At 57.6% G+C, this 15098-nt stretch overlaps 2 protein-coding genes across 4 annotated transcripts; one reads left to right on the plus strand and one right to left on the minus strand.

The window, feature by feature from the left end:
* Positions 1-399: 399 nt before the first annotated feature.
* Positions 400-3546, plus strand: CISD3 (CDGSH iron sulfur domain 3). Its single transcript, XM_022557695.3, has 4 exons — positions 400-644; positions 974-1009; positions 1564-1683; positions 3193-3546. The coding sequence occupies exons 1-4, from the start codon at positions 606-608 to the stop codon at positions 3370-3372; spliced, it is 375 nt and encodes a 124-aa protein (XP_022413403.2). The 5' UTR covers positions 400-605; the 3' UTR covers positions 3373-3546.
* A 200-nt stretch (positions 3547-3746) lies between these two features.
* Positions 3747-15051, minus strand: PCGF2 (polycomb group ring finger 2). 3 transcript variants are annotated; one of them, XM_089901183.1, is made up of 12 exons: positions 14964-15051; positions 12010-12244; positions 9037-9187; positions 8254-8350; positions 7897-7952; positions 7754-7804; positions 7441-7549; positions 7214-7268; positions 7028-7123; positions 5929-6009; positions 5306-5414; positions 3747-4344 (listed from the first exon to the last, which is right to left on the minus strand). In XM_089901183.1, the coding sequence occupies exons 2-12, from the start codon at positions 12169-12171 to the stop codon at positions 4340-4342; spliced, it is 972 nt and encodes a 323-aa protein (XP_089757309.1). In that variant the 5' UTR covers positions 12172-12244; positions 14964-15051; the 3' UTR covers positions 3747-4339. The 3 variants fall into 3 exon arrangements, with proteins under 3 accessions (XP_089757309.1, XP_022413402.2, XP_089757307.1); XM_022557694.3 differs by lacking the exon at positions 3747-4344 and having other exon boundaries at positions 4887-5414; XM_089901181.1 differs by lacking the exons at positions 3747-4344; positions 12010-12244 and having other exon boundaries at positions 4887-5414; positions 14964-15043.
* Positions 15052-15098: the final 47 nt, after the last annotated feature.

Consider the following 15098-nt stretch of genomic DNA (forward strand, 5'->3'; position numbering starts at 1 on the left):
AGCCTTGGGAAGGGAACGGGGGTCGGGGGATGGTCAATGAACATTTCTTTAAGCACCTGGAATAGTAGTTCACAGACCAAAATGCACAACATACCCGAAATACCCTGCATATTGAAAACGCAGATACCTGTGCCCCACCCATAAGAATGTAATGTGTAGGCCTGGGCCAGGCGCGAATCCGATAAAACAAGCTCCCGAGGCGACGAGATGTGTCCGCACCGCGCTTCTAGAAGCACTGCCCTAAGGCTCCGCAAGAGAAAACGGTTCCGGTCAGGGTCCCCGCTCGCAAGTGGGGGGCCCGGGAGGCGCAGGCAAGGAAATGAGCGGCGATGCTCCGCGCGGGTCATTCGCAGACACGCGGGAACCAAAGGGGGCGCCGGAGAGCCCTCCACACCCCGGGGCCCCCTAGGCGGCTGCGGGGTCGGCTCCTCGGCCCGACTTCCGGCGGCTGGGGCTGGTCGGCTTGCGCAGGCCCGCGGCCCGCACCGCGCAAACCCCGCAGCGTCTTCCGGGCCGAGGCGGGGCCGGGCCGGTGGGAGGCGGGGAAGCGGGAAGGTGACCGGGGCGAGAGGCGGAGCCGGCGCGCTGGCGGCAGCGGGCCCGACATGGGCGGCGCCGGGGCGCTCCTGAGGCCGGCGGCCCTGGTGAGCAGCTGCGGCCCCGCCGGCCGGCCCCCACGACTCCCCTCCCGAGCCCGCCCCGCCCGCCCCTCAGCTGAGCGTCCCTCAAGCCCCTACGTCGCCTGGTCCTTCGCAGCCCTCCCTGAGCGCCCGCTGGGTGCCAGCACCTCCCCCAGCAACTCCCGTTCCTCTCTCGGGACCCCTTACTCTTACCCTCGTATTTCTCCCACTCGCCTAAGCCCTGTCGTCTCTTCCCTCCCAAGTGAGTTCGCTCTGGAAGTCTTCCGCTTTCCGTTGACTTTATATTTTTCTGTTTCCAAACCACCGTCTTGCAATGCCTGCTCGCCTTGCAGAAGCTGAACCAGAGACGGGACATCACCTCCTGGTTGGTAAGTACTACCCACCAATACCCCGTTTCCACTTCTCTCTGCCCTAGTCCCCCAGGCCCAGAGACCCCAAAGGTAGAGACCAGAGGAGGGAACCAGAATGGGTCAGCCCTGCTTTGCAGATTTCAGCCTGAGACTGCCTTGTCCATAGCTACCTTCCCGATGGCTCAGGGGAGATAGAGTGGCAGGGAGCAGGCTTCTGCCCTGAGAACAGCGGTGCCTGATAAACCCAGCCCTAGGTGCAGTTACCCCCCGCCTAGGCTGGCAGGATCCTGAGCCTCCCGTCCCTTGCACCCAGGTGAGAGCCAGGGTTTGAAAGGAAGGCCTGGACCCCGAAACCTATGTGCTTGCATGGCCTTGAAATCTCTTCTCTGTCTGGAGCTCAGGGGCCTTATGGTGTCCTGGGGGGAGTGTCCTTGCAGGGTGGCATCAGATCAGCCTCCTGCAGAGGAAGCCTGTCACCAGCCAAGGCTCTTGGGAAATTGGACAAGGCCACAGGCAAGAAAGTGCTTCCAGGGCATGAGCTGACCCTCACTCCCTCATCTTCTCTGCCACAGGCCCAATGGTTCCCCCAAACCCCAGCCAAGTCCGTGGTGGCCCTGAAAACACCCATCAAGGTGGAGCTGGTGGCTGGGAAAACCTACAGGTGGTGTGTGTGTGGCCACAGCAAGAAGCAGGTGAGAGACCTGTGTCCCCCTTCCCGTTGATATATGACAGCTGTGGCTGGGGACGCTACATGTTGCCCAGGAACTCCCACCCAAGACGTTCCTCTTTTTCCCACACATACCTGAGGGACAACAAGGGAGACTGGGGGGGAGGGATACTCTCAGGCCAGCGCCACTCACAGCCCTGAGCTCACCGCTCTCTGCATCCCTCCTTCAGGATGCAGCCAGAGAGACAGAAACTCAGTCCCGGGGCCGGTCGGGTGGAGCCAGGGTTCTGTCCTCCTCTTCCGGTGCTCCCTCCTTCTCAGAGGCTCCGGGCTCTGCCCTGTCTCTCTCTCCCCTCTCTCCTTCTTCCTCCTAGGAAGCACCTGGGTCAAAGGTTCCCAGGCCTCGGACCCCAGCATTGGGCAGACTTTGCACAGCCTCTCTGGCCCTGTGTGCCCCTTCCTGGCATCTGCTCCTGAAAACCCTCCCTCAGTTTCTGTGACTTCCCTGGTTTCTTGCTGTCTTGTCAGCCTGGCGGCCTGCTCCCAACTCCTTCTTTCTTCTGCTCCAGGAGCCTTTCGTCCAGCAGGAATCTGCCCCATATTCTTAGCCTCCGGGGTGCCTTTCTTTCTTGAGCGGGCTCTGAACTGTGCTCCTCCAAGCGGCATGGCGTGGTGTCAGCAGCCCAGGGCCCCGAGTCCCGCTTTGCCACTGATTTGCTGTGGACTTTGAGCAGGTCCTCACGGGGGTGGCACTGTGCAGCCCACGGGTGAGGCCTAGCACAGGAGGGCCCTCTGTGCCTCTCTGCCTCTTGCCCTCTGGGACAGGTTGCTTATTTTTATCTGCACACTTCTCTCTTCCATTCTCCTATCCCACCCTGACTCCAAGGCCAAGAGGCCTTGGGTCCAGCTCTGCCACTAACTAACTAGCTAACCACCTCTCTGGGCCTGTTTCCATTACCCAGGAACACCTTCCAGGATGGAAGGGTATAGATGCTCACACCAGGCAGCCAGTTTGCTGTGGGACGTCCCCTTCCCCCCTTCCCAGTTATTTCCTGGAGCCAAACAAAATTGATACCCCAGTCTTAAAGCCCACCCAGAGAAGTTTTTACCCCAAGAATGTGGAGAAGGAAATGAATTTCATGAACCAATGGAGACTCAGAGCCATTAAAAAAAAACACAAAAAAAACACCTATCATCAGCGTAAACATGGCTGATACCTAAGGGCCCATTTCGCCTTGAAAATTCTGTTCTTGTGTCCTGGTCCTCTGGGGACCCCAGAAACTACTCCTGTAAAGACTCATACTTACTGAACACTTTCTACTGGCAAAGTGCATGATAACCATAATGTATTTTATTTTCTTGGGATGACGCTACTCTTTTTACTGTCACATTACAGATGAGACAGGTGTGGTAGCGAACACAGGCAGCATCACTTAGGAGTCTGGGCCCTGAGCCCCGTGTGCTGCTTCTCCCAGCCCTGCCCGGCCTCAGCAGGTGGGGTTGAGTCTCTAACTTTCTTTCTTTCCCTCACCAGCCCTTCTGTGATGGCTCCCACTTCTTCAAACGCACTGGCCTATCCCCACTCAAGTTCAAGGCCCAGGAGACCCGCATGGTGGCGCTCTGTACCTGCAAGGCCACCCAGAAGCCCCCGTACTGCGATGGCACCCACAGGAGTGAGCAGGTGCAGAAGGCAGAAGTGGGCTCCCCACTCTGAGGGGGCGGCTGCTGACCGGCCCAAGAAGGGATCACCCCAGGGACCCCAGTACCCGTAGCTGGCTCGTGAAGGACTTGCTCCCGTAACCCGAGGTCTCCAATCTGGGGTGGCTGGAACTGGCCCCTGCCCCAATGCCTGCTGGCAAAGACGGCATTAAATAGGTGTGCCGGCCCAGAGTGGCGTTCTTGTGGTCACTGGTGTGAGGGACATGACCGGTCCCCCTTCAGGATCTTAACATGGGCTGGGGACACCTGACTGGCCACAGGGAGGGGGCAGTTCAGGTTCACTCCATATAGGGTCCCCCAAGGCAGGCTGAGCCCAGAGACAAGAGGAGGAGGCCAGGGCACCCAGCCACCCTTTCCCTGTCCCCTCTATCCCAAAGAACTACAGGCTCTGGAGAGTATGCAGCATTTATTACAAAGCCAGGAGATACAGATGTCCCAGGAGGAGGATACAGCCATAGCACCTCAGACACAGGACGAGGTGTGAACACAGACAAACCCATTGGGGGACACCTGACCCCAAACACATAGGCTGTGATAGTCTTGCCTCCTCCCCTCGTCCCGATCTGACCTATGTCCACTGGAGGAAAAACTGGTGGGCAGGGGTCTGTTGGGGTCTGCCCCTCAGGGGGCAGACCACTTGACTTCTTGGGATGGAGCTGAGGTCAGATCTCACAGGTTCTGTCTTCTTGTGCTTTTAGGTGCCTGTTGTTCTTTCCTGACTTGGCCTCAGCTGCGGGTGGGGAGGGCACTGGAGGACTGTTTGCCTTTGGCAAAATCTGGGGTCTGTGCTTATCTGAGGTCAACCCCCCCCTTCCACCTCTCCACTACAGGCCCCAAGGTGAGACGTCCCCACCCGCCTTGCTAGCGCGGGCTCCTGGGTGGGGGGCGTGGAAGAAGGGGCTGAAGCGGTTTGCAATGCAGACACCACAGTGGAAGTTCAAGGGCTGAGGTCTTCTGTGGCCTCAGTCTTCTTTTCCACAAGATAAATGATGCAAAGGCCACACACACAGGGGAAAAAAAAAAGGCAGGACTATCTATTACACAAAGTTTCTACTGCCCACTTGCTCCTCAGAACCAGGGGATAGGCTGCATTTGTGAAAGGCACTGTCTTAGCAATTCTCTGGACATTCAACAATGGTGGGGGGGAGGGTACTGGTCAGGGTCAGGGCAGGACAGCAGCCAAGATGGGGAGAGAAGCAGGGTGGACCTCATACACAGCCAGTTCGAGTTGTGCCTAAAGCTTTGGGGGTTGGTGGGGGCCCCTCCAACACCGCATATGCCTTGGGAAACAGAAGGAGGATGGGGCAGGGCTTCACCGAGCCTCAAGTGGCCCCACCAATCCACCTCTAGGCACCCCCAAAAAGAGCAGAGCAAATTACACAAGACCGCCTAAGATTGAGCACCCCATCCCCCACGCATACACACACACATCAAGTTTGTTTCCTGTGGCATTTAAATTAATCTGGTTGGTCCATAGAAAATAAGTATGTATATTTGGTTTTTCCTATGTACATATATATATAGATTTATTTATAAAACCCATCCCCGACCCCTAAGGTGGGGGGAGCTGGGGAAAGTAGAAGAGGTGGAAAAGGGGGCCCAGAAAAAGTGGAGGGGTGGAGAGGCATAGCTGGAAAAGGAGGGAGAGGGTCCCTTTCCTCAAGTTAAGGGGGGCACGGGAGCTCCGTTGACAGTCATCTTGCGCCCCCTGCTGGTGGAAGGCGGTGTCTGCAGGCAGTTCGAGGTGCCCCCGTTGGCAGCTGTGGTGGCCCCACTGGCTGTGGCGGGGGGCGTGGGGGAGGTTGGGTGGGGGGCCGAGGGGCCATGGGAGCTGGGAGAGCCATGGGAGGGGGTGGCTGGGCTGGGCAGGGAGGAGGAGGTGGCCGGCAGGGTGGCAGGGCTGGGAGCCTTGTCGCTGACTGACTCACACTCAGATGCCCCGCTGGTATTGGTGCCCTCGGAGGGGGTGGGCGCTGTGGGCAAGGTGAGCCGCTTGCAGGCTGGCTGGACGCGATACTTGAGGGGGAGAGGGCCATTCTGCAGGGAGAAGGGAGGGGAGGGTGTCAGGAGAAAGAGGCTAATGGGGCAGCCACCCACCTTCACCCCACGGCACCCAAACAGGGAGAAGGGAAGGTCCAGGCCTTGGAGAGGAGAAAGACTGGATAGAGAGGAGGAGACACGCGACGTGGGACTGACCAAGCAAGGCCGGAGAGACAGGGGCACACAGAGACCCAGAGAAGAAGAGAGCGCACGTGAGACCAGAGACAGAAAAAGGAGAGAGGGAGGCCAAAGAGCAGAAGGCAAAGTTCACTCCTCCACACCCAACTGGGGCACGTGGTCTGCCCAGGGGTCCTTTTCTCCTTCTGAGTGCGGAAAGTCATCAGTGAGAGAGCGTCCGGAGGCGTACCTGGTGTGTGGCAGGCCACCCTGGACATGTCCAGCTCATGAGACGAGGGATAAACTGTCTGTGATTAGAGCAGGGTGGCCCATGTGATGGCCCAGTGTCCCCTTTCGGCCCTGTCCCCTTGCTGGCACCACCCCACCCACTCACCCGCCGCCAGGGGTAGATGTAGGCGATGTCCATGAGGGTATAGTATTCCTTCAGCGGCTCGTCCTCATAGAGAACCTCAACCTGGAGGAGGAACAGGAGGACACAGCTCAAGCCTCCAGCTGTTTGGCAAAGAGGCTCCAAGCAGGTGGTCCCTCATTACTCTGGGGTTTCATGATGGATTCGACTTCCCTATCAGAGTTGTTCCAACATCACTCCTGACCAGCAGGTGGGAAGGGAAGATACCCACATCATCAACAGCCCCAGCCCCAGCCCCCCACACGGTGGTCTGGGTCCCCTTCTGTCTCTGGCATGTTCTCCAGAGGCGCTAACAGGCAAAGAAAAGGCCCAGGTGAGAAGGAACTTGTGGAGCAACGACTCTCACCCAGGCTGCACAGTGGAATCACACCGGTGCTTGGATCTCACTCCCAGAGATGGTTTTAACTGGTATGACATGAATCGAGTTTTAATCTCGACAGGCAACCCCTCACGTAATTCTGACATGTGGCAAAGTTTGGGATCCACTGTCCTAGAGCCTCAATAGTCCATGGACCAACAGCACCGGAAGCACCTGGGAGCTTGCCAGAAATGCAAAATCTACTCAATCAGAATCTTCATTTTGGGACTTCCCTGGCGGTCCAGTGGTTAGGACTCCGCACACCTCTAGGCACAGCCAAAAAAAAAAACAAACCTGCATCTGCATTTTAACAAGATCTCTAGGGGGTCACATACATATTCAAATTTGAGAAGCGACGTCCTCAAGTTCCTTGGCAATTTCAGACCAGCATTCCCACAGCCAGCTGGCCCAGGTAAGGCCCTGCATTTTTACACACACACCTCTGCCATAGTTCTAAACGTGCAAGCATGTACACACACACACACACACACCATCTTGGTCTCCTGCACCTCTGCACACTGGCTTCAGCAGATGCAGACTGCCCCACCCCAATCTAGTTTTCAGTTACCCTTCTACACGGGCTCAATTACACAACCGTGCAGGCCCTTGGTGACACCCAGCCAGCCCTGAACAATGGCTGAGATGCACAGATTGTCAGATACATCCACACACGGACACGTTTTTCAAAAGGGCCCAGGGACTCACCTTGTACTTGCTGGGCACATCCATCTTGTTGCGGAGAAACTTGGCGAGATGCATGACAGTCATGGCTGCTGGGCATCGCAGGAAGCGCACCCCTGTCTGGTGGGGGAGAGGCACCCAAGGGCTGGGGTCCACCCCGGCACTCTCTCCCAGCCCACACCCCGCTCCTGGGCAGGCCCCAGCACTCACTTTCTCCTTGTCACCATCCCCATTTTCCAGGGAGCCCTTCTTCTCTTCCCGGTCCCTGCAGAAGGAGAAGGAATGAAGCAAGGGAGACCCTGGTGCAGGCAGGATCTAACTGCACACATCCGGAAGGCCCTCCTGGAAGCACCCTTTCCTCCCAGGGGAATGGGGACGGCATGGGAGAAGGGACCCAGCCTAGGACCCCAAAAGGACCAGGCACGGGCCAGACTTGCCTGACGCCTTCATAGAACTCGATGGAGAGGCTGACAATCTCATCGTCGCTCAGAGCCCCCTTCTCCTGTTCCAGAACCTCACCACGGTCCTCGTTGGAGCCGTTGGGAACTGCGGAAGGAGAGAGCTCTGAGGCGTCGGCCTAGGAGCGGGGGACAGGAGCCCCACCAAGGACCCAGGGATCTCAGAGCTCAGTGCGGTGAGCCCAGCCACCCCTGGGCTGGGGAGGCCGTGTGCGGTGCCCACCGGCCCTCCATGCATCTGGCCCTTATACCTGGGGCAGCACCATGCGCACACACACGTGAACACACTCACCTTCTGTCAGGGGGTAGGCTGCATAGAAATCCCGCCTCCGTTTCATCTCATCTAGAAGAGAGGGAGCAGGCTGAGGCGGGGGGCAACACGCTTGGGCAGTGGCGGGGGGGGGGGGGTGGCAGGACAACGAAGGGTGTAGGTACCTTTAAAAAGCCCAGGGACCAATTTGTAGACGATGTCTTGAAGGGTTTTGTCAGATCTGGAAAGAAGTACACAGGGGCCTGCTGGCAACCACGTCACCCCGACTCTCCAGCCTGGGGCCCCTTCTTCCCACCTCCCTTCCTGAGACCCAGGGCCCAGGCATGGGGGTCCCTAGAGGCCTTGTCTCTACCTCTCTAGAATTTCTCAGCTGGATACACCCCTGAGGGAAGGAAGGGGATTCGGTCCATGCCTGGTGCTTCTCTACCTGCCACCCTGGCTTCAGGAAGCAAGGAGGGCTGGGGGACAGAGGGCAGCTGCCCCAGAGAATGGGCGGGGACAGGAGGAAGTGCTGGGCCCACCTGATGCTCAGCAGCGGCCGGGTTTTGTGGACCTGTACATCGCACATGGGGCAGTACTTGTTGGTCTCCAGGTAGCGCACAATGCAGGTTTTGCAGACTTGGCGGAGGGGTGTGGAGAGAGGAGGAAGAGTCAGAGTCCCCTTCATCACCCAGGACCAGCCCCCATGCCCCCTGCTCGGGTTCAGGTATCCCCTCTTCTCCACCTTGTTCCCGCAGCTCAGGCCTGTTCAAAGACCCAACATAGTCCTGTCTCGCACAGATGGCAACTACCCCTTATCATCCATCCTTGGGGGAGGACAGGGGTGTGTGTGTGTGTGTGTGTGTGTGTGTGTGTGTGTGTGTGTGTGTGTGTGTGTGTGTGTGTGTGTGTGTGTGTGTGTGTGTGTGTGTGTGTGTGTGTGTGTGTGTGTGTGTGTGTGTAGCCAGTGTCATGTACCATGCACAAGGTGAGTCCCAAGCCCCACGGACGGGGTACTAAACAATAGCCAACCTATTAGACACCCTATCCCAGGGTCCTTGACCCCCAAAGGACCCCCAGCCACAAGCCCGTGGTGCACACCAGGGCACCTGCACCTTCCGGGAGTGCAATTTCAGCCACAGAGATTCAAGGAGAGAACTGAGATTTCAGGTAAAATTCCCCAAATGAACTTCTGAGCTGAACCCTCCAGTATCCCCTCCAAGGCAGCCTCTCAGGGACCTGGGACCCTCACCAGACACATGGACGTATTTGCTCTTCAGGGCAGAGGCCACCCACCCGAGGAGCAGCCCCTCGACTCAACTCACAGGAATGCAAGCACTCCACGATGGTAGTGGCATCGATGAAGTACCCCCCGCAGAGGGCACACATGAGGTGAGGGTTCAGCTCCGTGATTTTAATCCGTGTGGTCCGATGCATGATGCCGGGGTGGGGGCCAGGGGACTGGGGAGCGTCACCCTGGGAAACAAACATGGAATCAGGAACCCACAGAGCTAAGAGCCCCTCCCACACTCTACTCCACCTGCCCCACAAGCGACATCGCTCCTGGGCCCAAGGCCCTTCCTTTCCCTTTAAGGCCGGACAGGGTGCACATGTGGGGATGGTTCTTTCTGACCCCCTGTGAGTGTTCACTGGGTGCCAGGGGCTCTGGAGATCTCACGACCTTGAGCAACAAGGTCAGGTTCTATCTCAGGACAGCAGAAAGACTGAGGTTAGACCACAGGAAGTACTACTCAACTCTCCAGAGGATGTGGGGAGGCATGAAAATGGAAGAGAATGGAGTTTTAAAATATCTCCCTGATCCCAATCCATATTCACTCAAGTGAACTCACTAGGAACTATGAGGAAACTTAGACTCCTGACTGGGTCTTTCTAATCCATCCTACCGTCCTTCCATCCCATCACTCCTTCTCCAGGACGCGTTCCCTGGAAACTCTGGGGGCACATCCGCCCTAAGGCTGAAGGGGGCACCCCATAACTCATCCTTGCACTGCTGCATCCAGCCCCAGCCCCGGAGCAGCTCCCTGGAAATGCACCATATGCTGACCATGCAGGTTCTAGGCCTGGTGCTCAAGCAGGAAGTACTGAGGATGGTCCTTATGTGCCCAAAGTTGGGAACACACGGCTCCAACCCGCCCCCTGGCCCAGCCCTGGACTCTGCAGGTTAACTGCAAAGTCTGGGCAAAAAGACTGCTACTGCCCCTTCCACAGGAAGGCCACCATGTGCCCCGACAAAGAGCCTGCTGCACGCTGCCCCTCCCAGGCACACGCAGGAATCTCCCCACGTGGGCACTGCTACCCACCCGCCGTATCCTGTCTGCAACCCGGCCACAAGCTGCCCGGTGACAGACCACAGGCTCTCAGAGATGCCTGCCAAAGCTATGCAGAAAGTTCTCCCCACAGCCCACCGAGTGCCCAGCCAGGCCCGGGCGGGGTCCGGGGAGGAAAGGCACAGCCCAGGTCTGGACTGGCTGACGTGCTTACTTCTTGGTGTAGAAATCCAGCCTGCGCCCAGGAGCGATGGCACCTCCCTCCTCTTTCCCAGAGTAGAAGCCCAAGGGGCAGGGCTGGGGAGGGCGGCCAAGTCCCGACAGCTCTCTTACAACATACATCCTTCTCTCCTTTCCAGAAAGATTTCTAAAGCCAACACATTGGGTTTTCTAGGACCCAAAATTCACAGCTGGGAATCAGCAGTTTCTATAGAGACCCCAGAATGAGTTTGGCCAGGACCCAAACAGCCAACAGAGGCTGGCCAGAGACCGAAAGAGATGGAGAGACACAAAGGCCACATGTGAGAGACACACCAAGTTGCAGGGCAGACGGAGAGGAACAAGCAAGCCCAGAGCCAGTGGAGACGCGGCGGCCAAGACCTGCAGACATGGCCCGAGGAAGGAAAGGGGTTCCCGCCTCCCCTCAGCCAGCTCTCCCTGCACGGGTCCCCTCTTCATAATTATGTAGAAGCCTTGCTGGCTACTACACTGTTTGGTCGTTCCCATAGTAACCCCTGGCAAGATGCCCAAATATTATTACAACCATCCAGAGGAGGGAACAAACTCCAAGTGGCTGACTCGCTGAGCGTGTGTAATATCCATCGGATGCGTACATGCTGCTGGACCTCCAACGGTACTTCATGTGACTACTTGCCCCATGTGTGTGCCTTGTCCAGATGAATCTCAGGGTGTGTGTGCACAGCCAGAAACAAAACATTTGGCGGTCTGATAATGTATGAGGGTCCTGGTTGCTATTGGCAAATCTCATGCCTTCTTTTCTGTCTCTCACACACACTCTCTCACACACACACACACACGTGCGCGCGTGCGCTTCACACTGCCTTAGCCACCTCATTCACATACTCACTGTGTTTTCAAAGCAGACACTTGCTTTTAAGAACTCTCATGCAGTTCCTTCCAGGCCAACTGTGGCCTCAACATGCGAGAGCTCCTAAGCAAATGGCCGTGACCCTCACCCTCTCACTTCTGCAAGCACTCAGACCAAGACTACCCCTCAAGCTCTGTTCTGGATGCACGGGTGAAGGCGAGAGCTGTGGTGCTTACTGGATGAAATGTTCCTCCTTCTCCCTTTAAGAAATGAGCCCCCTTGCCACACTCCCTGCTCCCCCTGCCCCATCCCCAGGGGCCTCAGACCTCTGGGGCTGGGGGTGGGGAGAAGCACTGATTGGTTCCTCACCTGATTGCCATGGTTACCCGCAGGGCCCTGCCAGCAGGTACCAAGAACAACTGTAGACAGGAGCCCTGTCCCCTCACCCACTCACCATCTCTCCCCCCAGGAGGCCCCAGGGCCCCACACCTCATATCCAGCTCCTCCCCAGCTGCAACTGGCTGGACCTCCAGCTCCCATCACCTTAGGGAAGAGCCTGAGGGTGAAGGAGAGGGAGAGACAAGTCCCAAGAAGCAGAAAAAGGGAGACCAAGGGCCATTTGGAAGTGGCCCTGTGGAGCTCTGGAGGCTTTCACAGGTCAGTACTGACCACAACCCCACAGTGGACCTGAGCACTGTTTCCCACCCACAATACCTCCCCCAACCGGGGGGCAAGTCCTTCAATATCTTCTGTCCCCAAACCACTGTCTTTGCAAGGGCATCATGGTGGAGCAGCCCTTGCTCCTGGCCCCTGGTGCCCCGGGTTTCAGCTATAGTGGCAGGAAGGGAGCTTGATCAGCACCCAACCCCAACTCCTCCTTGCCACCCAAGCCTGGCTTGTGTCTTTCCCCATTCTCAAAGTCCCCTACTTATAGAGATCACCCCCCATCTCTCCATTCTTACCAGTCTTTTTCTGGAAGCTCCCCCGTAATTTAGACTTCTCTCAGCGTTAGTTTTTTTTCTTTTTCCACTGCAGAAATAGCCAATCTCTGATAACCCAGAGGTTCCCTTCTGCTCCTTCAGATGCTCAGCTACAGAATTCTTTGCTCTGCTTTCCCTCCACATGAAATTCACCCAACTCCCTCACTAGAAAATCTCCAAGTCTTGGGAAGAGTCACTGAAGGTCACATCCAGACATCTAGAATGGCAGAGGTGGAAGGAATCTTATTAGAAAGCATCCTGTCGAGTCCTTTCATTTTACAGATGAAGAAACTCAGAAAGAAGTGACTTGTCTCAGGTCATGCAGTCACTCAGTGGCAGTTCTAGGACTAGACGCAGCCTGACTCCCGTTCCAGTGCTCTTTCCACACTGGCACCCAGGCCGGGCTTCCTACTCATCTAAGGAACCAATAAGCCTGGCCTGACTCCATCCAGGCAGGCGGAAGGTAGAAGGACTCCAGGTTCCACAGAAGACCATTCAGTGAGCCATATGGGCCAAAACATAACCAACAGCACACATTCTCGCCTTGAAAGAGAAAGAGGGGGCAGAGGCAAATGGCCTCACCCAATTTTCCTGATACAGATATGGAAGCAGGCTCTGTGGAAGCTCAGTGAGCCAGACTGTACTGGGTCCCAGGAGTTCGGGTTCAGTTGTGCAAGCCTGTGTATTTGTGTGTGTGTAGGGAGAGTAGGGGGTGGAGGTCTGTCTGGGACGCTGTCAAACTCTCAATGTTCCCTGATCCTTGACCTTGGGTGGAGGATCTGCGCCTCCCACCAGCGGCATCAAAAAAGTCCTCTAGTCTCCTGAAGACAGGCTCACCCTACCTTCCCTCCCTTTCCCACCTCTCAGCTTCCTAAGATCAAACAAAGACAAAAATCCAAAATATACACAGATACACACTGCCAGATACACACACACATATGCACACACAGTCAGACACACCCCCTCCATTTCTCTCTCACATTCACAACACACAAGGCCAGACACTTGGCCAGACACACACACAGAAACACCCCATCACACATAGAGCCAGGCCCACGCTTGCCAGATGTACAAGCCGCCCCCACCCACCGCAGGAGCACAGAGTCTGACATCCCTGCCTGAAACCAGAGCTGCAAACACACACCACCCTTCTGTGCATCCCCGGTCTACCGAGGGTAAATTCTAACATAAGTCTTCCAGCAACAAAGGCAGTGCAGCTCCCAGCCTTGCTCTGGGGTCCAGAGGCTGGAGGAGTGGGGTGGGCATCCAACCTGCACGAAGATGTCACCTCTTCCTGTTCAGGCTCTCTCCATTCCCATGGCAACAGCTCCATCAAACAAGATCTCCCAGGGAAGACCAGAAGCAGGAGAGAGCACCCCCCACAAAGACTTCAACTTGAACCCCACCCAGCTACACTCTGGATCCCAAGTCCCAAGTCTCACCTCAGGCCTGTTTCCTGCCTCATTCCAAAGACAGCTCTAAGACCTCAACCCCCAACTCCAAACCAGGAAACCCCGGGGAAAACCTCCCCACCGAAAAGCTATAACAGAGCTGCCTTTATGCTCCTTCTCCAAGTACTAGCACCTTGGAACAGAGTGGAGAGGGGGAGGAAGAGAAATTATAGAGTTTCAGGAACAGATGCAAACTGCAAGAGGCCCAGAGAAGGAGGCTTAAGAACGGAGTGGGAGACAACCAGGAGACCCACCCCCCGCCCCCAGCGACAGGGAGCCCTGGAGACTGAGGCAGCACGGCGGGGGTGGGGGGGGGGCTCTCTGAGAGACAAAGACCAGGGGGAAGCGCGGGGCAACGCTTCCACAATATTTACAGGCAAATTCACCATCCCCAGGCCTCCTCCTTCCCCACCTCAAGCCATCCGGAGCAATTCTGGGCAGACGGGGGCAGTGGGGGAGGGAGAGAGGTATGCCTGGGCCCCCCGTGGAGACAGGAGGGGCAGGGGTGTCTGCTCGCCGAGGGGTCCCATTCTCTCAGAAATAGAAGCAGGAAGACCTAGGAAAGGAGGGGGCAGCCGGGCTCCCCAGTGGAAGACCGGCCAGTCCGCCAGCCCCCTCCTGCATCTGCGGGCGATAGGAAATATCGCGATAAATCTTCCCCATCTCCATTCTACTCCCTCCACCCCGGCATCCCCAGGAACCTGGGTCAGAAGATCAGAGACCCCAGTCACCGGGTGGCCGCTCCTACCTTCCCTAGAGCCAAACTTTCGGCGGGGCCCGAGGAGGGGTGTTCCGGAGAAAGAGGCTCCGCCGAGGTGGCTCGGGGAGGGGAGGGGGCGGGGCGCCCAGTCCCGGGATGGCGGGGTGAAAGGGACCGACTGGGGGAGGTGCCCGAGACGACCGGTCCCGGCAGGGAAGAGCGCCCTCCCCCGGCCTCGCAGCAATCGAAAAGCTCGTCCCCTTCCTCCCCGCCTCAAGTCCTCGCGCGTCCACGACGCCCCAGTGCCCAACGAAGAAACCGAGAGCGACCCCTCCCCAAACCGAAAGGAGTAGTGGGAGAGGTCCAGGAGCTGAGCTGGCTCGTGGGGAGGGCTAGGGGGGCAGAGATCCGCCCCAGCGCGGAGCCCCAAAGCCCTTGTGGCTGCCTCGGACCCTCCCCCTCGCTACCTCGGGAGCAGGGTCTAGGGGGGCTGAGGCACAAAGAGGTGGTGGTCGAGGGAGACGCCAAATCGTTAAAAGGGGAATGCACTTCGGCCATCTTGGAAGGGAGGAAAAGGAGAGAGAGAAAAGGGAGAAAGAAAGGCGGACGGGGCGAGCTAGGACAGGGGCCGGCGGGGGTGGGGCGGAGACGCGAGAAGGCCTGGCTCAGAACCTACCCCCACAGGGGTTTGTAAAGAAGGAGGTACCGGCTCCCAGTCCCAGTCCCAGTCCCCAGATGGTTACGGGGTAGGAGAAGGAGGGAGAGGGGAGTCCGCGTCCGCTTACCTGGGTTCGGGGTCCGGTGGGTCTCGGGGAGGGGGGGATGGGAGGGAGGGAGGGAAGGGAGGGGAGGGGGGCCGCAGCCGTGTCGCTCGCTCGGGCGGCGAGAGGGGAGAAACCTACGGTAAGAAAGGAGTTTGT

Source organism: Delphinapterus leucas, chromosome 19, assembly GCF_059928025.1.
Source record: "Delphinapterus leucas isolate spDelLeu-1000000601 "Yukka" chromosome 19, BTC_Dleu_Yukka2, whole genome shotgun sequence".
NCBI classification, from domain to species: domain Eukaryota; kingdom Metazoa; phylum Chordata; class Mammalia; order Artiodactyla; family Monodontidae; genus Delphinapterus; species Delphinapterus leucas.

Excerpts from the sequence above, each read along its gene's own strand:
- PCGF2 (XM_022557694.3), bottom strand. The coding sequence starts at position 12,171 with ATGTGGAGGGAAAGCAGAGCAAAGAATTCTGTAGCTGAGCATCTGAAG. Across the intron at positions 7,805-7,896 it reads GGTCCCTGGGCTTTTTAAAG|ATGAGATGAAACGGAGGCGG; the intron begins GTACCTACACCC and ends CCTCTCTTCTAG. Across the intron at positions 7,550-7,753 it reads AGCCTACCCCCTGACAGAAG|TTCCCAACGGCTCCAACGAG; the intron begins GTGAGTGTGTTC and ends CTCCTTCCGCAG.
- CISD3 (XM_022557695.3), top strand. The coding sequence starts at position 606 with ATGGGCGGCGCCGGGGCGCTCCTGAGGCCGGCGGCCCTG. Across the intron at positions 645-973 it reads TCCTGAGGCCGGCGGCCCTG|AAGCTGAACCAGAGACGGGA; the intron begins GTGAGCAGCTGC and ends CTCGCCTTGCAG. Across the intron at positions 1,684-3,192 it reads GTGGCCACAGCAAGAAGCAG|CCCTTCTGTGATGGCTCCCA; the intron begins GTGAGAGACCTG and ends TTCCCTCACCAG.